The sequence below is a fragment of the Falco punctatus genome (genome assembly GCF_963210335.1).
Source record: "Falco punctatus genome assembly, chromosome: 9".
NCBI lineage: Eukaryota > Metazoa > Chordata > Aves > Falconiformes > Falconidae > Falco > Falco punctatus.
Window position 1 is genome coordinate 5,445,308 of NC_137589.1, and position 23,764 is coordinate 5,469,071.

Sequence of the window (23,764 nt, forward strand, 5' to 3'; positions counted from 1 at the left end):
AAGAAAGGAAAGGCTGCTTAGCCTATCGTTTACCCAATGAGTAATTACACTGTAAATAAATTGACTCGTTGTTCTCCTTCACAGTAAGACAATCCCATTTGCTACCCAAGCTTCAAAGGGCATTCATAAATACATGTATAAAGAATAGTCACTATGGTAGAGGAATGTCCAACATCCCAGTCAAACCCAGGTCCATCATACGCACACCAGCACTCAAAAGACTGTGAATGAAACAGCCTGTTTGAAAGAGCTTAAGGCCAGATCCACAACAGTTAGCAAACATCCCAATATCTGAACTAGAATGGTATAGGATCTGTGATCCACAATATCATGATTTCTACAGTGGGCAAACAGATTTCAGGTATTGGTGAAGCTGTAATTAAAACAATAAGGAAAACATATTAACATCTGGAAGACAGACAATCTGTGATAGCCAATATGACAAATTCGAGCCAGTCACGCCAAGAAAAGCAGATGCACGAGAGCACAAATGCAAGCACATAGTGAAAAATAAGTGTTTCGTTATAGGATGATAAAAAGGAGACTCAGGACATCCTTTCAGGCAGCTGTGCTGTTCAAAGAAAAACACTCCACAAGGGGAAGTAAAATGAATCACTCACAAGAAGTAGTACTGTTGAATTCTTTTAATAACACTAGGAAAATATCATAGTATTAAAATCCTGCACGGGATCCTCAAAAGGTTATTTTGGTTGGGATTCCTCTGTGTTTATAAACCAAACTTTTTTTTTCCCAATTATGTTTTCTTTTAAACCAACTACTCCTTTACAATGGTATTTCCAGTTAAAACACAGCTAACCTATAAATACCTGAATACCACAACACACATTGTGTGCGTGGGGTTTGTTTAAATCTTAGCGGAAATAATGGTAAATCTATTCAACACAGGGAAGCAAATGTCGATTTGTTAAGCGGGGAATGTAATAGCCAGTAAAGAATACATTGCATACATAATACAGAAGGAAAAAATTATCGTCTGGAGTATGTGAAATTACACTGATTTTGCACCTTAAACCTATCAGAAGTTACTCTGTTGGCCAATACTAATCCACTGAACAAGCAGAACGTTGGTCAGAAGTCTAACGTTTCCTGTACCAGCACAGAGAGAATATAAGCAGTCCAATGCTGTTAAAAGAAAACATGAAATCCAGCTCATGTTTCTGGTTAGGGATCGATTTCTTCAGGAACTACTGTTAACATAACATCTTCGTTGCCCCTACGTACAACCATGTTCAATGTACTGTCCTTTTTAATAATGTCACTAACATCACTGGCTGAACTTATCGACTGTCCATTGATGCTTATAATCACATCGTTGTCCTTCAGGCCACCACTGAAAATACAAAACAGCAATGTTTTAATATAATTGCCATTTTAGTGTCTTTACAATATTGGTTAAAGAGATTGCTGGTTTGTCCTATTTCCCACCCAACGGCAGTTGCACTGAGACACAGCGGGCATGCAAAAAGCAATCAGAATTTATGAAGCGGTGAAGATTACAATAGAATGCAGAAACCTCAGAAACTGGATAGATGCACAAGTTTGATGAATCCCATATTTCACAGCCTTCAAAGGAATTCACTGTTGCAACCAGTGCCGTAATTCTGCAATAAGGATCCTAGATGCTGACTCGGTAGAAGAGATAGAGACATGTTTTTTCTTTTAAAATCATTGTGACATGGCACTGATCTTAAAGGGGAAATCTTCCAAGCTTTTATTCATGTATCCATAGCAAAGCAACATGAGTGGCACTATGTGTTAATCCATGAAGAACTTCAGTCCCGGATCCATGCTGTTCTCCATACATAGCTTGCTGGCAGCCTTCACCTTACCTTTGTGTTTTAAACCCGAGCAGAATAACTCACACAGCAATCCAGCCCAGTCACCAAAAAGCATGCAAGTCCTTCCTCCTGCCTGCCTGCCCACAGCCCCCAGAATCCCTTCTCCTGACCTCAACACCGTATGCAAACTGAAAACAAAACCTTCCCGACTCAAAGCAAGATGGGGCAGAACGAGAGCCGGCACCGCAAAGCTCCCCCCTGCCCAGGGTCATGGGTCTCTCCTCGAGCTGGCTGAGACTGCTGCCGGGACCAAGAACCGGGGTGGTGAGGGATACCATTGACTACAACATCTTGCCTGGTCTTGCACAACGATCTGGCTCCAAGTTATGGAAATACTAACCAAGTAACCAGATCAGACATGATTCAACCCTTCAGCATAATCCTTGTTCACAAAACCACAGAGCAGTCATCACCCTCTTCCGCCCGCAGAAAACGTCTTACATGAGTGTCTCCTGCAAGCAGGATGTCTTGGCCAACGTTTGCAACAAACCTGGTCGCCTACCGAAGGCATGGCATAAAACATTTTCATGGGAGAAACCATTCCGGATTATCTTGGTCGCTCATGCAGCCTCTCCACGCAACTGATAGCCAGGGCCGGTCGCTGCAGAGCTGCTCTGGTCTCCTACCAGCATGGCTACATGATGCACACTGGAGAGGGTATCGGCAGAACGGGGAAACCCATCGGCAAGGGGATCAGGAGTGGGAGAGGCAGAGCAAACATGGCCTGCATTTTAATTATTGCCAGGCCAGCTTTCAGGTGAAACATTCGGATCTGAGTTTGCCTTCAAGTTATGAGGTCACACTACCTCACATCTCTTCTACCTCTCTACCGTCCTTCTCCCACGCTTCGCTATCCATTATCCTTACTCCTACAATGATTTTTCTGCACCTTCAGATCGGACCTGTGTGTCAAGGCAGTAAGTTCAGTCCCACGCTGCAGCAGCCACGTTATTGCTACGCTAACCACAGTGTAATTTCACATGGCAGACATGCACCGGCACCCTGCACGAACAGCACTGCCAGCAAGAATTACCTACAAAACACGGCAATAATTTAGAGAGCACACTAGACAGCTGACACTGCGTATCTTACAGTGGCGTCCGGACTGCAACAAAAAGACACAATCCAACCGTCCTCACGGGCTTCCTGAGAGATAACATATGCCTGGCTCCAAGCAGCTTTCTGCCTACTTGCCTTTGGTGCTACATACACCTCTGTTGGCACAAAGATTTACTCTTCTCTTAAACGATCTGTAGTTCCAGAAAATGAATAAATGTTTCCCTGGATTACTGAGCAGTTTCATATCAAGGAAACTCTGAAAGCGTCTCCAGCAAGAACCAGCCAGACCAGTGCTGGTGACCACAGACCAGATGCTGTACTTCAGCCAGGCATCTTGTGAAGCATGGTAGCAACCCGCAGGTAAGCTTCTGGGCAAACACTGAGTAGTATGAAGAAAAAGATCAGTCATCCAAACCCAAAAGCTCTTCCCAGTAACGTGACTCCTGACAAAGTTCTCACATCAAAGAGCGTCTCCTGCCAAGAGAGGATTTCACCCCTGACGGAGGCATGCCAGGAGAGCTGGTGGGTTTGCCCAGCACTGGGCTGAGACGGACACATCTTCATGAGGTGAGTGCAAAGTTTCTCCCTCGCCTTCCTAAGGAACGACCAGCAGGGCCGTGAGGAGCGTGCACAAGCAAATCACTGGCATCAGTACAACAGATGTGTTGGAAGCAATCGTTGAGAAAAATGAAAACCGAGTTTTCACGCCCACTGAATCCTTGCCCTTTCAGCTGGGAAGGCTGCAATACCCTGATGCGTTTACAGTATCGCCCATCAGGGACCAGACTAAAACCACAAACCAATTTCCAGCAGACAACCCAATAGCTATCAGATGGTTGTAATTTTGTTAATTTAGCATAATCAAGATAGCCAGTTAAGCAGGGAACATTTTCTAACATTACCCCCTTAAGTCAGTGGCAGCGGTTTTGAGAAAAAAGCGCTTCAACTTACGCTTCAGCTGGTGTTTCTGGAATAACTTCAATAACATAGGCCCCAGAGACAACATCAGGAAAGTCTTTATGGCGATCCTTCAGCTCTCTAGCTTTGCTGGAAAATGAAGAAACAGCAACAAAAAATATTTTGACAAGATGGGGAAAAAAAAATAAATCACGCATTTTTACTTAGTTAAGTCACTTAACATTCACTAACTGAGTGAGGTGTTTTACACATGTTTACGTGACACTTCACAAATCCTTTTAACCCTTACAAGTATTTCAAGAATTATTACACCTTTTTGCACTCATACAGCTTTTTAATGCCTATTACTGGTAAAGGCAATCAGTTCAATAGATACAGAGGATCAGAACTAAAACACTTCCAAACCTAGTCACGACTTTAGAACTAGCAGATCCTGAACACCTAAAATGCCCTTCAGGTTTCAATGCTTTGGTATACCTGTGATCTTGCACAAAGGAAAACTTCTGGTTATTTCTACACGACGTAGTATCACCTGCTCACAAGTCTCTTCTGGTTTGAGTACGAATAAGCAAGTCCACACAAAAGCTTCATTTTACATAAGTGAGTTGTTTAATGAAAATAATTTTATAGAAATGGAAACATGCACGTAGCTGCTGCTATTCTTGACAGCATACAACAGTAACAAAGCCCCAGGACAAATTAACAATCGCTAGCTATTCTCTTCTGAAGCATTACGGAAAAGAAAAAGCCAGGCAGTTGTTTAAAAACTAGCTCATGCAAGAGTCTACAGAAGAATTCAACCACGTAGCAGATGCAGAGAAAAAGGGAGCAGAAGTCGGCTGCGAGTTGTCACCAGCACCTACAGAGGTTCAAACCTCCTGGTTGTTTCTGCAGATCCTGAGCTTGATCCAAATGCATGCAGTGACCGCACTTCGGAAAGGGGAGGAACCAACACTTTCACTTACCTAGGAGTTAGAGACATCATTCGTATGCCAATGTATTTCTTTTTGGTTACAGCTTTTCCTGCAAAAAGGAAAACGGCTCTCGATCAATCGCTTTTACCAGAAGAGCCTCAAAGGCTGTTGACTGTCTTGTTTATCACTATTTTCATGTTTTTCTCTTTCAAAGCAGTGCAGCACGGTACCTTTAGCTTGTCTGTCATGGGATTCAGTTAGGAACTTCTTTATTTTATCTGATGGGATAGCAAATGAGATCCCTGCTGTAACTTTTAATGTGTTAATTCCAATGACTTCACCATCCTGGAGAAATATGAAACTGTTATTAGTAAATCTGAAACGTCTCAAAGAGAAATGGATGATTTCTTCCAAGCAATCACAAAGACAAAGTCACGCAACACGCTCCGTAGCTGGTTTACAGTTTTCTAAATGGTTTCTTTAAGTCTAATTTTTTGAGTCTACTGATAAAAAATCTATTCTACAATTCTGGAAAACTGATGTGGCTATTCATCTTTCCACTAGCAAAAGAGAAACCGGAACTGGGCAGCTCTCCTGCCTGCAGCAGACAAGTAGCATATCCTCCAGCCAATTTTGGTCTGTTTATTTCAGCAGGCACCTTGCGAAGCATGGCGTCAACTGGTTGTAAGCAAATATTGCATAATAATATAAAGAAAAATGTCAGTTCACCACAAGCAAAAGCTTTTCCCAGTAATGTGACTACAAGAGGGAGTTTCAGATAAAACATCTCTGCTGTCACCTGATGATGTGAACGCTTCCGAGATCTCAGCGGCTTCCTTCCCTATGTATCCCAGATAAAAACTATCCAAACACAATGTTTTAAATGGTGCTGAAACTTGTACTGTAAGTTGGGTGAAAAAAACCTGCCAAATCTCCAAGGCAGAAACTCTGACTAGCTCTTTCTTCAAATTTGTGCCGTCCCTCCTCACTGAGGACCACTGCCTCTCCTCTGTTCGACCCCACGTGCCCATCCAAGGGCTCTCACACAGCAGCTGGGTTTTCCAACCTGCTCTGGTTGTTCTCTCTCGGGCTTATCCACAGCTGCTGCAAGGTCAGCTCTGACTACGTTCTAAACCATCAGCAAATAAACCCTAACGTCCTGATAAATACATGGGTTTTCAAACCCCTCAGTGTGATTCAAAATAAAGGGGTAGGTATGTTTTTGAACCATTAAGCTGATATTGCTGGCTGCATGGCATATAGTGAGGGAAAACACCTCACCTTTAAAATGTGCTTTTTACTTCTTGCAAGGCACGGGCAAAAAAAATTGGGCATTACACTTACTCAAAACTATGCAAACTATAAACACCTTAAATATTGAAATCCAAGCATATCTTGTCATTTGCCAACATAAATAGAGACAAGTGATTAGTAAGAACCATGTGAATTTTGTGTAGTCAGCCAGATATTGAAAGCTCTGAATCACATTTCTGGTGTGGGGTTTTGTTTGTTTATTGGTTTGGGTGCGGGTTTTTGCTTTGTTTTTAAACTAAAAAGCAAAAAGTAATAAGCTTGACACCAAGCAAACTTAAAGAAACTCTTACCAGATTTACTAGGGGTCCTCCAGAGTTTCCATACTGAAAGTAAACATAAGGCAAGAACACGTTTTAGTATCTACCTTTTCATTCATGGCAAGCAAATTTTTAAAATATCTGTAATCTTTTCATTATCTATTAAGTATGTGCAACAGAACAGTCTTAACATCCAAACCCATTAACTACGCTTAACATCACCCCTTTTAGCTGAGTTTGGTAGATGCTTAGTCCTTCTCTTGCCAGAGTAAGTTAAGAAAGCCAGGGTTCTTCTTTTGTTTTAATACTACCACACGAGCAACTTGGAAGACTTTTAGGACAGCTCTGGGAGCTCTTAGTGAAGATTTCTTACAAGGCCAACAGTAGAAGTACAAAACCTATTGTTTTGCCTTAATGCAGAAACAAACTTGAACCCTTAAACTAAGCTTGGCGGCTTTTTTAGAAAACATGATGGATTTCGAAAAGATACTTATTTGCCAGAGAATATTGCCTCCTCCCTTGTAATTTGTAAGATTTTTGAAGTGAAGGCAGATATTGTACTTGGTGTGGTTCCTTGGGGGATTTTTAAATAACAATCGAGTGCTGCTGCGGCACAGATGTCCATATTTACATGGATGAAAGAAAAGCCAGCTATGCTCAATGTTCTTAAGAACTGTATCACGTGAAATTTTCAAAGCAACTATTCGAGAAATTTCAGAGCTGAAGGGAACGAGGCTCAGAGCGGGACGTACATTGATGATGGCATCTGTCTGAATATAGTCCATATCGGAGTTGCGGAGCCCCAGCTCCTTCCCTCCACGCTGAGTGGTACTAACGATCCCTGTTGTCACTGTGTTTTGAAGGGAAAATGGACTTCCAATCGCAACCACAAATTCTCCTGGTCTCAAGTCTGCGGACTGACCAAGCAGAAGAACTGGCAATTTACCCTATGAAAAAAACCAAAATAAAATTAAGAAAAAGAAGAAACAAGAAAAATTCAAATGTTAGGACACTACTACACCAGTAGAACAAACTCTACAGAAACACGAATACATTAGTAGAGCCGAAGAAAAGCGAGAGGCTTTTGTCCCCTTGGCGATTTCGCTCATTCTGTTTTCTTTGAAGATTTCATGTGGCTTGCTACAGAAACACCTCAATGAGCTTCTGCTCTAAAGAGTGGGCTCTTTGGACTGTAGGAGTACTTTTTCCACAATAGGTACCCATTAAATCAGAAACAATTAAAAGACCAAAGGAATATTTATGCTCTGCTGTACAAAGCAAACATCTGATGATACTAGGAATGAGTTGTTTCCAGCAGCTTCTTGAAATAATTGGCCAAGAGCTGCTGAAGTAACAATAACATATTGAGAGTGAACACCAAAGAGTCATGAAAAAAAACAAAGTGTAACAAACATGCACATGTATTTTATATTTTCATAAGACACCAGCTGATGTTTCATCTTTCTTTTTTTAATTCTTCAATAGAGCATCTCTTTGAAATAATTATATTGCCACCTACATACACTGATGTCTTCTTCTGAAGATCTTCGAATTTAAAGACTTTATGGGATTTTTCTTTTATGACAGTAGGGGATACCATTACACTTCCCTTTCAAGACCTTATCTCTAAACATATTCAATGTTATTGAAGACATTCCCACTAAACACAAAACATTCTTAAAATCCAGCATCAATAGAGATCACTGCAATTTACAGCAATTAAAAAAAAAAAGAGGAGGGAAGGTTGAATCCGTAAACCCTTCCCAATGCAATGGATCAAGGGAACAGAGTTTCTCCAAGACTGAACTGGCTGGATAACAGAAGATTCAAGCTGGACCAATAACGCCCCCCCTGCAGCAATCAGAAAACAGCTGGGAAGTTCTTAAGGCTTCCTGCTCACCAAGTAGTCAAGAAGGGTTCTGAAACAGATCATGTTTCAAATAAATACATCGCCTTTATTTATCACCTGCCTGTGAAATACACATTGAGTGCCATTTCTCCTTTTCTTCACGTTTTTACAAATCAGTCTTTACCCTCTCAGTGATGTGACGTGCTTTTTAATCATTTTATGTTTAACCCGTTGACCCAACGATCCTGACAATGACCCCAGCTATTTGACTATATATATTTAATCATGTCACTAGACTGTGTCAGTTAGCATCAATGGACGTGGACATGTATAAATTCAGGTTCTGACTTAGGGATCTGGAGGATTAGGAGGTTACTGCACCCCAACTCAAACCAGAAGTCTGAAGGGATGTATCTGCTTGGCAAACCTGACGTTAACCTAGCTTTCCTCCAAGCTTGCCTCACTTCAGAATTCTTTCCTTTGCTCAACAAACCCGGTCCCAAAAGGAAAAAGGCATTAGTATAAGCTTTCAAAACAGGCCAGTGATTCTAGACGCAGTGGAAGCCCCACCTAGAGACTAACTTAAACCAACTTCCAAGGAGTGCATAACATAGTCAGTTCTTTATTAAAAACCAGGGTACCTTCAAGGTATACTTGAGCTGCACACCTGAAGTGGAGATACAAACTGGCTTAATACCCCTTCTTGTAATTCATTCCTTATGGAAAACTTGTAAAGGTGCCTTTTTCATCCCACACCTGTTCCAAAGCACACAGATTTATGTGCTATACTTGATGAGACCATAAAGCTATATGCTAGGCGCTCATGCAGCAAAGAAACAAGGCAGTATTCAGTACGCCCTGATTATTTGCACCGATTCCTGAGTTAGTGATAATTTTGTTTCAGAAACTAATAGAAGCTGAATCATTACTGAATTTTGGCAAAAAGGGAAAGTATTACATGTTTAAATTGGAAATCAAGAGCTAGCTCTTTAGTGGTCTTTTATCACCAGCAGTTTGAAAGCCTGTATTGGTTAGTCACCCTTAGGGACAAAAACGCACTAATGTCAACTAACCCAAATGCCCATCACCTGGTATTTTTCACCTACAGTTTTATTTCAAATATCCTAGCGGATACACAAAGTAGAAAGTAAAAAATAAAGGCATCAGTCATCACTGTATGCTTCTGCAAATACAGAAGTTATGGTTTTAATATTTAACAAGCCTGGTCCTGTGTATCCTTTATCCAACTCCTACAATTCCACCAGCAAAATCTTATTCAGATGAACAGATTGTTTCGATAAAACTCTGCGAAATCCCAGACAGGATAAGATGCTTTATGGAAACTTTATCTTTCAGTCTCCAGACAGCAAGAAATAATTAACCAACTGCTTGTTAAACAGAATCAGTTGCAAGAACAACAGAACAGGCAACACAGTAAGGACAAAAACATTTCCCTTTCTAATTATCATTCAGAGGAAAGTTTTCACAACCAGCAATGCTATTAAATAATAATTACCCGTGGCCCCTATCAGGGCCACAGCCATAAAGCCAACCAAGTCTGCGGCTTAATTCTGGGAATACCAGCATTAATACCCAGTTTCCCCATCGTGATTGCAGCATGGCAGACAAGCAGCAACATCCCAAGGCAGCACTGCTGAGCGCAGAACACAGACCTCACTCCAAGGGACCTCTCCAGCACAGAGGGAAACAGGCAGCCACAATTAGCTGTGCTGGGAAGCACGCAGCATATGCAACACAAACAGCCCCATATGGGTATTGTTTGGACAGAGCGCGCAACCCTGGCCCTGCCTTCTCTCACCAGATGCTGTTAAGCTTACGTAGCACGTGTTTTCAAGATGTTGTTGGTCAAGAGCAGTATCTCTTTTTGGCACTGGTCTTCCTTATTTAAAAAAAATCCAAACAAAACCAAAAGAAAACACAAAACCCGACAAAACACAAAAAGTGGGGTTTGTTGATATCCCAGCACATGGAGAATGGATACTTTATAAGAGAAAGAGGACATTTATCAGCAAATGAAACAACGGACATCTTTCTTTTTCTTCTTCATTAATAGAAAAAAAGACTGGTCGTGCACAAAGTTAAAGATTTATACAATGTTTCTGAGTTATAAAAACATCCACGAAGCCAAAATTGCGTTTGGCAGCAGAAAGAAAATACATGAACAATCTCTGACTAATACAATTACTTTTGATTGTGCTGAGTTTTCAAGCCTGTGCCTATATGAGCTAGGCTCCAGTTCAAATGCTGTATGGATTGGCTGTGGGGCAGCCCTGTGATTCAACATGCCTTCTGGAAAGAGTGGCTAACCTCTCCTTTGCTAGGAACAAAAATCCGTTGCAAATATTGCCTTGTTCTGCACACATTATGAAACATAGCTTTGGGAAACATGTTCTTTATTTCTCATGATTTCGCAGCATGGTGCGGAGCACGCTAACAGCACTGCATGTAAATACTCTCATTAGTGCCTCTACAAGTAAATGCCAGCAAACATTGGTTACAATGAATATATGTACTCTAGTGGCTTTAAATGTGGGGTTTTCTCTCTAAATAACCTTAAAAATCACATTGCCACATTCAGAACTAAACTTTCTACTACGAATTGCCCCCAACTATTTATTTGAATTGTAGAGGTGGTTTCAGTGAAATCACTATACAATCAGTCAAAATCCCAGGGCACCAAGTGATCGAGTGGGAAGTACGTCCTGCCGCAGTCGGTACGAGGAGCACTGGAAATGCAAGGGAAGCACTTACAGCAGCGTTGTAACCAGAACCATTTCAGGACACCCTGCCTGTGCCCTCACACCCTTCCACTGGCAAGCTCTTGCCTAGGATGTTAAGGCAGTCCTTGTACACTAAGTTTAAGTGCTTGGGTCTAGGGCCCTTCATAACTCTATTTAAGAAACGGGCACTCTTCAATTTTTACATAAGGTCTGATGGTCATCGGGATGACGTAACTACTGTTATAACTCGTGATTCTCTTTGGTTAACTATAGATTTGCCACAACAGTTAATTGAAATCCCAGGCAAACAAGCATGCCTTGCAGCACAATGAAGAGGGAGCCAGAAACACCCAGCACCTAAAACCCCAGCCTTCCCAGTGACTCACTGCACGACCTTGGGCAACACACAGCGTCTTTTCTATCCCTCCGTTTTCCATTTGATGAAGCCTCGGGGCTCTGCTGGGATCTGTGTTTACTCAATAAAACAAATCTGCAAGCAGGCATTCTGCAAGTATACAGAAATAGGACTAAACATGCAAAACCATAAGTGGCACATGACTCACTGTTTACAGCCAGCCAGAGAAGGAGCCATTAATTAACGTTAATATTTTAAGCCTTTCTCATCCCGAAGGGCTTCAGACATTTTTATATATGGATTTGACTCAAACCCTGGATAAACAAAACTCCCACGAAATGGACAGCTGCAGACCACCACAAGAAACTGCTTCATCCAACAGTAAGATGCAGCTATCGCGGCACAAGAGGCTAGGACAAGTACAGAACAGCATCATCACCCAGGAGCCAGCTGTTCACCTGATGTACGTTAGCAACATAGATCCAGTTAGGTAAAATAAGTGGAGCCTTGGCAAATCAGCTCTGAAACTAAAAGAAGAGACAGCACGTAACCACCACCAGGCACGGCCAGCACCACAGAGAATTAAAAGGCAGAGACAGACGGCCATAACCAGTAGGTGTTTCAGTTGGAACTTTTTCATCCATGACATAAGTGAATCTGTGTCTGTGTTGGCACAGAAAGCCAGTAAATCCCTTCTCTATTCTGTAATCCCCTTCGTTTGTGGACGGAAGATCATGAATTTGCAGGAAGCAGTTTGCAGTTCAATAAACTGTCAAAAGAGGATACAAATGTTCTGAGTTCAATTTGCGTTAAACAGCGACAGATCTCCTTCATGCCTTTTATTTTTAGGTGGAAAAGAAACAGATGCTTGTATGGTACACTAATTCATCTGTAAGTAACTGGCAAAACATGTATCTCCTCTGGGAACTGCATTTCTGTTCTCATTAATGAAACTAACTTTCAGAATACGTTATGGCAAAATAAAAACGCAGGCCATAAGCATATAAAAATGTAGAGCATCATCTACAATCTAGAAACCACTTGACAAAATGCCAAGGAAAATTAAAAAACCAAACTGAACGCATTACAAGCCTCTGAAAGTATTTCATCTATAGTTACAAAAACAAAACCGCGTCTCCTTATCTAAATATGGAGCATGGGAAGCTTGCAGGAATTAAAAAAAAAAAAAAAAAAAAAGAGATGAAGCGTTGTTTTGCTATGTCACCAGGATTTCAACTACCTGCCAAGATATTGCTGTTCTCCCTTAAAAATCAAATAAAATACCCTGGTGCTGGCAGACTTGCCCCAGAGGTGTGTGAGGATTTTCCTAAATGGGGTGCTGGACGAGCACATCATCCCTGCAGCAAGGGCTGCTAGGAGGTGAAGATGGCAGGAAACCACTGCTGCCTAAACTGCGAGTACGGCGGAGTTAATATCCAAGGTTTTTACAAGCTATTTCATTTCTACGGGTCCTGAAGACTTCTGGAAGCAATATGTAGGCTTCCTCAGGCTCTCGAGAGGAAGCAACGTAATATCCAGCAACAGATTTCAAAGTAAAACAGCATTTTAGAAAAGGCACTTACATCTGGTATTCAAGTAGTTTGTTTTTTCAAAATGCGGGCTATTAAAATATTGATACATAAACAGGAAAGTTTGCTTTCCTGCTTCCTCCAGTTTGTACACACAAGGGAAAAAAGCAAATCCCCTCTGACCACAAAGATACAGACGCTGCATTGCCTCACAAAACCACGGAGGGAATGAGGGAAGAAGGTCTTGTTGATTTAAAAGTGTCAAATTAAGCAGTTATTTGCAAGATACAAGAAAACCCTTAAGGAAAAGGGCTGAAATACCACCGCAAATTAGAGATCGGTCACAAACCCACCACTGCTGTACCATGTGGATGCCAAATCCTGCCTGGGATACAGCAGGCAGTAACTGGTCACATTGAGGAATGAAAACCTTCAGACCCTGGCATGTCTTCCATGACATAGGTGCCATTTCAGAGTGGGTGGCTAGTGTCTCACGGCTGGTTTTTAAGCACCTGGGAAGAAGATACACCTCAAAATAAAGCCATTCACCATGCTCCCCCCTTCCGTACTCCCTGCCAAACCACAGGCACCTGCCATGAAGGATTATTTCTGTAGGCAAAGTCCAATTTCCAGGGCTGAAAGGGGTCTCCAGGCAAAAGCTGCCTCCACCTTCCACCACTCATGGCTTCCAGCAACGATCTGGGTGAGGGCACAGGGCGCTCTTGTCATTCTGCCCTCCATTAACCCTGACGCTGTCCATTAAACTACTCTACATTTTTCTTCCCTCCTCCTGGTTTTTCCAGTTTTCAGCAGCTGTATCACACATTCTCATTTAACAAGGTAGTTATTTGTCTTGAGATTAATTTCATAATCAAGCTCTCCAGCTGAAAAGCATCTGCTTGCTTTGGAGCGTTGTACGACATTTTGATGGCTTTCATGCTCACTGCGGTATCACGTGTGCCACAGAGGATGGATTATTTCACCAGCCTCTGCCTATACTGCCAAAGTTCTAATTTTCCTAGGGCAGTTTTATAAATTTTGCATGTTTCTATCCAAACCGTCTGCAGCTGCGCTGCTTCTTTCTAGTATTGCTGTCTGCTCAAAGCTGTTTGCATTAGGGAGGACAGGACAGTTACCCTGCATTCACATTTACCACCCTTGACTCCAATCTTCCTACTTTTAGCACTTCAGCAAACTGCTGTGTGCCGCTATGGACACAAGAAATACAGTTACTTTCTTTTATAAACTGTAAAAATAAGCATGTTTTAGGATTAGAAGAATAACTCCAAGATTTCTGTTCCTCATTGACTGCAGTATGTTTTTCCACGGAGAAGAACTTAATCAGGGAAATGGTTCATCCTTACTGGTGCTCAGATTTTACCACTCTCTTTCATTTCCTATTGCACTCAGCAAAGCCAAATTAGTTCTAGTAATGTCTTTGGCCAGATGTTCACCTTAAAGAAAAACAGCGTACAGGCGGCTGCAAAATCTTAACAGTTTGAGGAATAGCAGCTGACAGCTTAAACTCACACTTCAAGCCCAGCTCTGTTCCTAACCACAGAGGCATTCTTCACCCTTCAGATCCTGCCTTAACATGTCACACAAAAAGAGAAGAAAAAGAAAATTTACTGCATCTTTGATGTCACCTTCCAATAATTTATTCAAAAGAAAGAACTTCACCTGTCACTTGAGAAAAATCCTTAGGGATGGTTTTCATGCCATATCCATACTTTCAAAGCGTTATTTGTACTGTCACATTGACTTCTTTAGCCATTGGATATATTTCAACTTCAACAAATTATTACCTCTGTGATGTTAAAAAGCATTTTATGAATCTGCATGATTACAAGGCATTTCAGTACAAAAATGAAAGGTCAAACACTGAACTTGATTGGTTATATAAAAAAGTCCCATGAAAGCTCAGTCTGAAAATCAACTTCTCAACTGACTGACTGTCCGTTTTAACTTTTTTGTGAACACTTACAACTTTTGTGTTTCTAATTCTCCAAGTGCAAAGCATCGCCTGTCCTGCGAACAGAGGTGTCTCAGGCCTCACCTTGGATTGAGACTTCCCAGTGCCATGTCACTAAAGCTAGCTGGAAAACTAGTCTCCTATAAAAAAAAAAAAAAAACAAAAAAAAAACCAACACAAAAAAACCCCAACACCAACCAATAAGCAATACAAGGTTTCCTCAATTCTTCTCAAAATCATCCTTAGATGCAACAGGCAGGAGCCAGGGGAACAATGCACGAGGTACAGGTTGTACAGCTGATAGGACACTTACAAGATCAAGTCAGACCTGAGTTTATAACCATATTCTGATTTAGAGCAGAGACATGAAATTTCATCTCCTGCTACCCAGATGGATGTGCTATGCTGACATTACATGAAAGACAGCAGGGACCTGCTCACCAGCTTCTGCAAGAGCTCAGCCTCCACACACCAACACGCTTCCCAACACTTCATTAGAAGCAGCCCTTTTTCTCATACACAATGGAATATTAACGGGTCAATCCCTCCCCTTTCCACCCCCCAGAAGAAAAACGTAGCTGATTTGGCTCTAGATAGTTCCAAGACAGAAGAAGTTTCCTGCCTCACAGCATTTGCAAATATATAAAAATCTATTAGGCTGCAATGCTGATATGCCATTTGCAAAGCAGGGTCACAACTATGTTCAAAAATTAAACTGATGGAAGAAGATGATGACTTATCATTTAATTACACAACAGTAATTTTTAAAAAAGAAGACTAACTGTCATCTTGCAAGTTGTAACTAGAATTGCCAACCCCAGTCCTGTTTAGCAGTGGTTTCCGCTACAGGCAACTCATCTGGCTGCACACTTTTTTCCAAGCTGCTTCCAGTCTTCCAGGTTCTCCCTTCCCGCAAGCAGCTTACTAGCAAAATTCTGGAGCCATTTCTTTAGGGTATCAAATAACATAAAACTTGATGTCTGCTCTCTTCTTAAGTCCTCAAAATGACCTGGGACATCAATGTCTTCCCTCTTTGACTCACCAGCTTCTCTCTTCCCCGAAGCTGACCATCCTATTGCTTGAAGTCCTCACCTTCCTGCCACTGTTTTCTGATCTGCTTTCCCCACCATGCTGTGCACCCAATTCTAAGTAACTTCCAGTTGCCCTTCACTCCCTGCCATATCCTACTCAGCCTAATGCTGCCAGTTCTTATCTTGGGGATCTTTCCCTTTACTTTGTTACTGCAGCTCTGCTTTCGCTTATTTTAATATAAAAATGAGAAAATAAGCAATTGGTAAATGCGTAAATAGGTTACCTCAGGGAAACAGAAAAAAACCCAATACCGCAAAAAAACATTCTTGGTATTGTTAAGGTTTTCTTCCATGTTGCTGTTAAGACGCTTTTAAATAAGAAAAAAAGAACGAGCTGTTAAATGACAAAGGTGGCAAGGGAGCAGCAGGAGCACTTCATATCTTGGGTCATCCAAGAGTTCTGCATTAGACGTCTGATTTAGTCATGAACTCTGGCACAAACACTTTTGACCTCGCTGGGGAATAGGCTTGAACTCAAACAGCACTGCAAGATCTACATGTTTTTGAGTCATGTGTTTCAAATGAAACATTCTCGCCTGTTAAAATTTGGAGGTCATTAACTAACAGGCCAAACAAGGGAAACCAATAGGAGCAACACCGTGAACATGTATCTAATTGCATCTACATCACACAGTATTTGACATGATATTTCACTTGCGCTGTGTTGTTGACATTAGCAGAACTGCATGACAGCTCTTCTGAAATAGCGCAGAATAATGCTGGAAGCCGTGTGTTTGATATGGAGGAAGACTATGGATGGGAAGTTGCATTCCCATTTGTTCAGAAAACCGCTTGCAGTCTCAGGCCACCTTTCCAAGCTGCCTTTAATTTGCACGTTCAAGATACTTCCCAAGAGATTTTTCCATTTTAGTACCTACATCAGTGTGGTATAGCCCTTCAGAGGGACAAACGCATCCTCTGAGAGCAATTTGTGACTTCGGTATAGGCACACAAGAAGCCTCTACCAACCACAGAGGAACACCCTCGCCTCTTCTCAGAGGGAGAGTTATATTAGCCAATGTGTGTGTAAACCAGCCAGCAAATTATGATGTTGCTTTTTATTTTGAGGATGCATACAAAAGTGCTGCCTACTTGCTTCCATTACACTGAGAGGTGATAAAATTAACCACTACCAACCACAAACTTGGCTTTAAAAACATGTACCCACCCAGCTCAAATACAGTCTGTAACTCAGACCACTAAACTACTAGCCTTTCCTTCAGACAAGAAAACTAGTAATAGCTTTGGGAAAGAAAGGAGTATACTAAGCTAAGAGGAATAAAACACAACCTGCTTTAACGACTCACCTGAGAATCTATTTTAATTAGTGCTATGTCAGCTTTTTCATCAACGTCTTTAATTTTAGCTTCATATGTTTCACCATTCTTCAGCTCCACCTTCACCCGGTTTTTATTGGTGACGACATGGGCGTTTGTCACTATCAGTCCATCTTCTGAGACAATGAACCCTGAACCACTGGCAACAGGAATCTCCCTTTTTGAATAAGGAAGTCTAAAAGACATGGAAAATAAATATTTATCACTGCAAAAAGCTGAAAGATCACAAATCACTCCAAAGAACACACAGCTGGTGTGTCATTTTTTAATGCTTTGGGATATCTGCTGTTACTATCATTAAGAAGATAACACACATGCGTTAGTATAACTTTTTTTTTTCTTTTTTTTTTTTTTTTGCCAGGGCTCTTAAATTATCTTTAATTCTTAAGCACGACAAATTTATCAACCCAAAAACCTCTTTGCTATTACATAGCATCAATCAACATTTCTGGCACACTGGCAGCTGTTTTCAAGAATACAAAAATCAAAACTGGGTGTCTTGTTTACTTGCGAAACAATTCAATGTGAACCACAGCAGGAGCTATCTTCTCCACCACATCTGCAATAAAGTTGTATTTGTGCCGCAGGCTATTAGGATGTTCTTGGCCTGAAACAGAAACAGAAAACATGTCATGAGTTCTTCAAGTGACAGGAGAAGGGTCATTGCAAAACACCTGAATTAAAAAAGAAGCTGCAAGGGGATATCTTTCCCCTTCTTAAGAGTCAGCTGCAGCATAACCCTTGCCCCCAGATTTCCCTTCAGCCTTTTTGCACAGAAGCGGCAGCATGCGTTACCGTCAGGACAAAGGGATCCATGAAACCTTCTGGTTTCAAGTGTGCGTAACTGGGCCACGGGGCAGCAGATCCGCTCGCAGCACGGCGGCAGCGCAGAGCCCGCTCAGCACGCCCCACACGCCCCGCTGCCGGCGGCTCGAGGCATGAGGCGCTGGAGGAGCGCAGGGCTTCGTCCGCGTCGGCACTGCCCCGCTCGTTCTCGGAGGGTGGGATTTTGTACTCAGAAGCCTCCATTTCTGCTCTCACCTCTTTTCTGGATGGTCTATTTAGCTCATACGGTCCTCTCAGATTAAACGAACAGGCTCTGTTCCTCTGCAAAAATATGCCACCTTGGTGGTTTTTGAAGCCTCGTGCTGCTACATTTGCAAAACGCCGAGGACAACGAGGTCTTAACCCCAGTGTAACCTGATGGCAGCTGCTGTGAAAGTTTAACTCAGGTACCCACTGGTCTCCCCACACAGCTCGAACCACCAGACTCTGCCTGGCACCCAAACTTGGGTGCACATCACCTGTGCTCTACACAACCACACTCAAGGCATCCTTTCCACTGATACCACCTGTGGTCCCTCAGCTCCACAGAGGAGTGGATCCCATGTACTTTGGAGTTACTGAGCCACCCTCAAGGCTATAAAACAGATACACACATGAAAACAATGGGACCACAAAGCTCCGCATTCTTGGGCAGTGTTGTAACACAAAAGCTCATGGTCACTGAGTATTCAACAGAGGTCAGTGGGATTTTCAAAAGCAACTGGATACTAAACTCCCATTGTGACCAACAGAAAATCTGTCTGCACCATCAGATGCCTAAAAATCTCTGGAAAAAACTCACAATTCTGACACAGCTTCCCCTTCTCAAATAGTTCTAGGGCAAAACTTTTTTTTTTTTTTTTTTTAAAGTGGGAGCAACCAAGCAATTGGAACACCCCAAAAAGATACTGTGTATTTCCCTAGGGGCAAGAAACATCTTTTGCTTTCATTAGTTTTCCAGTTTTATCTGATACATCCATCTCATGATATGAAGGCACAAGCCAAATCTGTAATTGACTTTCAGATGAATATTAATGTGCTGTGCTGCTCCCATCCATCCTTGCCATTCCGCTTCTAAATCCATCCAGAGATTAAAGCAGTAAGCAGATTGTGGATGCTGTAAGTGCCTGTGGTGGTGTAACAGGATGATTTATTTGCAGAATTGTAGGAGAGACAGAACTATCCCATAAAATCATCCCAATACTGATACCTGAATGACCTTCGTTATCTGAAAACCAGACTGGAAAACTATGCAAATTTTTAAGTACATACTGGAGGCAAAAAACCCACAGCAGGAGATTCAGAGGAAAGGTTTGGGAACAAAACATAGCTGCTTTTAATACTAACCAGATACTGGTTTGATTCAGGGATGAACAACAGGTTGGCTCACCAATGCCAACTAGCATACATTGCCCTCATCAGAGGGGCAGATGCTCAACCCAAACACTACCTGATCACTCAGGGATGTGTTTTTTCCCCATTTATAGCCTGTGAAATGTTTCAAGGGCTTTTAAATGCAATCAGTCATGAAGAGCAGCCACAGCACTAACCACATAATCCACTATGCAGTTTCACATCACAGTACGGCGACGTTAATCTGCTTTATGAAGCAACAACGTTGATCAGGGAACTTTGTGTCCTCACCTACTGTCTTCCTCAAAAGTATTCTGTGCTTTCTCTGATCTACGCATAAACCATTGCCCTGGGATTTTTATGCCAGAAAGGTCTAAGGGCTTGCTGATTGACAAACATCAATTTACCAAAGGATTTATGCTCTCATTATTAGAAATATTCAGTATCAGATGAACCATGCCATCCCTATAAAGCTGACAACTATAACGGGAGTGCTTTGGAAAACTGCTAGGAGAACGAGCACTGCAGTTTAAAAGTATTCACTCACATTAAATAGGAGCTTTGACAGATTATCAGATTGGAGTAACGTGATGTTGGGATAAAATGCTACAGGGCACCGCTGTATCCATCAATATGTTTTTTGATCATTGCTTATAAAATGGTTTCGTATCAGCTACATCCAAATGTGGACATCCAAAGGTCTGACCCTGCCCTTGAAAAAGAGAGCTCCCACAGAGGAGGGAACTGCACGGAAACACAGAGCTTTTTTTATGCCTTCAATCTTTCTTGCACTTAGCTATTCAAGAAGAGAAAGGATGCCTAAGCTGTACATGGTGAGACTACTAATACTTCGTCTCAGAGAGCTGCCTTCGCTTTGAGTCAGAGGCTACAAACGCCAGGATCTCAGAAGTGACTGCGTTCTGCGTAGAATCCACCTCCTTGCACAGCCCCAAACTAAGCTGCACAGTTAAAAGGTCAAAATCCCATACCCTGAAAAAGTTAGATAATAAACACTGATTCATGGCATACTGACCTAAAAAGTTTACAACAGCTTGCCACGCCTGCCTGTTGCTTATGTATTAGGAATCTTGCATTGTGTAACACAGTTTTGCAACAGCTCTTGAACAACTGCCCATTTAAAGGCAAAACATACCTTTTTAAAGCAAATAAACAAAAGTAAATACCACTCAGATAAACTGATGAATGCTAACAAAAAAAATATTCTTATCAACTGGTCTTCACCATCATGTGATGACGTAAAAGCTGAAGGCTACAGCGAAAGTATTAATATGTCAAAAATTTCTTCTATCACTGAGAAAAAGTATCCTGGGGGAGTGGAAAGAGACACCAAAACAGACATGTGTGCATGCATACCGTTTGCCCGTTACGTACATACTTAATGCTCATCGTATCTAATTGCTCTTTAGGATTACTGAGCAAGGCACGTGGGAGCCGAGAGGTGCACTTATCTTTCCTATAAGCAACCACCACCACAAATTTTTATCTTAGACTTGACTCACCAGTAGTCACAGGCTACCAAGTGAAAGCCTGAAGTGCCATAAAACCACCAATAACACAAACCTAGTATTAGCAGATACTCACTCCTTGACCGCCGTATGGTAGTTTGCAGCCATCACCAGCCACTGTAGAAGACATTGGTAAAAAACTTCTCAGGAGATACTTTCCAAAAGTCCCCAACATGCAGTTTCTTCAGTTGAAAACTGCTTCTTTGGTACAGCAGTGTTGAATTCATGAGGATAAAGTTTCGCAATTTTCTGGCCTTTTTCTTTAAACCAAACTTTGTGGAATTTTGTTCTTAGTAGAGTCTTTTCATTATTTTTTTGGTTTTGTGTTTGAGGTTGGAGATTTTCTGTGGGTTTTTAATTCATTGAGAGGTGGGCTTGAATAAAGCTCTAGTTCCTAAATACCTTCAGGCTTTGATGTTCAGATCTTTGCAGACTGTTCCTCTTTCTATTTATATGCTGTGATTATTGCGTTTTATAAAGCTTTTATTGAACTACTGCACAATGCCCTAAATGCCCATGAGCATGGTTAAGAAACCTTTATTAATGACACCATGAGGATGATTGTTGTGAATTCAGTTAATGATCAAAAACTGACTTAAAAAAACATAAATAGGTTATGGCATGAAAAATTCCCAAGGCAACTAATTCTTCCAGGACTTCAAAGATATGCTGGCTGTCAGCCCTCAAACGAAGAGAAAAATCTCTGCCAACTGACATTAATAGGGCTCATATCAGTAAACAAACTGCTGGGAGGCAAGACAGAATACCAAGCCATACAAAAAAGCACACCCAGGTGTAAACAACTGAAATAATTTGGTTTCATAAAGATGAGCCAAAAAAGAATATTGAGATCTAGGTTCTGATTAAGTCATTACTCAAAGTAGCATTGATGCTTTCATGCTTACAACTCCAACTCGCACGTGCTGCTTTGGTAATATTTTGAGCTGAACTGAAAAGATGCTTTGGAGATAAAAATCTCATTAAAGTAACCTCTCCCCTTCAGTTATGAGAACTGTATCTGCAGTTCTGGAAGGCCTTCTCTCACCTTAGGTCCACCTCCCATGAGAGCAGATCTTCACACAAAGCTTTAGGCACATCTTAGTCAGAAATGGCTCTTGTTTCCCCTCCAGTTTCCATGTATTTTCCCCCTTTCAGCCAAGGTGCCCTGCTCTCATCCATCAGGACCAGCTCAGCTTGCTGCCCATCCTTTCTCCTCTGCTTCCCAATACAGCCAGCCCGTGCTCAGGCACCCCCAGCACTCCTGTGTCTCCTTTCCGCTGTCTTTAAGTTCAAACCAGCACAATTATCTCATTCAATGGGGCTTATCTTAAATAGCCGGGGGTGTGGGGGGGAAGTCACTCCCCAGCAAAGCGTAGCAAGCCTCTCCCTCCCACCCTCACTTGGTGCGACCTCGCCAGATATCCTCAAGTCCCAAATCAAAAAAGCTCAGATTCAGTCTGGAAGCGAGCCTCCGATTTCTTCAAAAACAGCAAGAAACTTCCATCCCCGTTGAGATTAAACAAACAAACAAACAAACAAGCTTCCTATGAAATAGTAATCATGCAAAACAGCTTCAACTACCAGGATTTGCAATTTTATAACTGTTAAAAGAGGATGTTTATATGCGAATTGCAGGGAGAATGGAGCATCATCTCCAGGCTCACCATTAAAGATGCTTCACACTGGAAAAGTGCAATGCCCCTGTCCTTCCAGGGAACCCAAACTGTAATATCCTTTGGGTTTGCTTCATGCTAGCGCCTGAGCAGCAGCACGCTCAGCCACGAGGGCTGCTTCACCCCGACTCCGTTCATCAGACCTAGCGTTAACGTCCCACCTGGTGCAGTCCCCATGGTCTGCTAGCATCAGGCCAGGACCAGGAGAAGAACATGGGGCTTGGATCCAGGGATCTACGGTCAATCTGTCAACTCCATAACGCTCAGAAGTGTGTCTCTGAAATCTCTGCACAGCAACAGAGAGTACGAGCAGAGCGACTGCCACCTGCTGAAGTTTATGGGCTAACTAAATGTATTAAGCTACCCAGGCTGCTGAAAACAGATGATTACTACCCTCCTGTACTCACTGCTTACTTAACGTAAATACGTTCAGCTACACAGCGCCAGGTCCATACACACACTAGGGTCTGAAAGGACAGCTTGGGTTTCTCTGCAGAACAGAGCCAGAAGGGCTTAAGTACTCACGAAACCCCTGGGCTGGCAGAACCTGTGACTACTAACGCAAACCACAGGACTGTAAAGTTTAACTTGGAGGACTTCCACCCTCCCAAACAGAACTCCAGCCGCTGATGTTTGTACAAATTCCCATTCATGTCATATAGGAATACGTTAAAACCTCTGACACTACTATGGAAACAAAAACTCCAGCAAATGTGCTTAGCTCACACTGCAAATGGTGGTATCAGCAAACTCCGCTGGAGAGACACAAGGAAAAAGTGATGTATGGGAATCTGCTGCCACGCTGCTCTTTTTCTTTAAAAATTACATAAAACTGCAAGCCTAAATACTCCCTTTCCCATTCAAGGATAAATTGCTTAATACACAAAAAAAGGATACTACACAAAGAAACACTAAGAAAATAAGAAACAACATTCCACGTGTCATAGATGATTTGCTAAAAAAACCACCTTTAGATCAGTAGAGGGAATTTTGAGAGGAGGCCTAAACCGCAGTGCCTGGTAATAAAGCTACTATTACATCAGTTATTTTTTCCCTGTATAACCCAAGAAGAAACTAAAGACACTTCACAGATTTCAGAGAAGAAAATCTGTATTACCATGGCATCCCTAAAAGCAGAACTATTTTCATAGCGCTAAATAACACAGAGATTTCAAGCATTTTATTCTACCAA

General features: G+C 41.9%; 1 protein-coding gene across 1 annotated transcript in view; it reads right to left on the minus strand.

Moving 5' to 3' along the window:
* Positions 1–629: 629 nt before the first annotated feature.
* The window catches only part of HTRA1 (HtrA serine peptidase 1), a 33,861-nt gene continuing 10,726 nt past the window's right edge, over positions 630–23,764 (minus strand). Inside the window, exons 2-9 of the mRNA XM_080401484.1 lie at positions 17,703–17,802; positions 17,166–17,370; positions 7,074–7,268; positions 6,355–6,387; positions 4,981–5,095; positions 4,802–4,859; positions 3,870–3,965; positions 630–1,351 (exon numbers count right to left, since the gene is read on the minus strand). Of these exons, the coding sequence (XP_080257610.1) occupies positions 1,183–1,351; positions 3,870–3,965; positions 4,802–4,859; positions 4,981–5,095; positions 6,355–6,387; positions 7,074–7,268; positions 17,166–17,370; positions 17,703–17,802 (971 nt within the window). The 3' untranslated portion in view covers positions 630–1,182. The remainder of the gene's footprint in view (positions 1,352–3,869; positions 3,966–4,801; positions 4,860–4,980; positions 5,096–6,354; positions 6,388–7,073; positions 7,269–17,165; positions 17,371–17,702; positions 17,803–23,764) is intronic.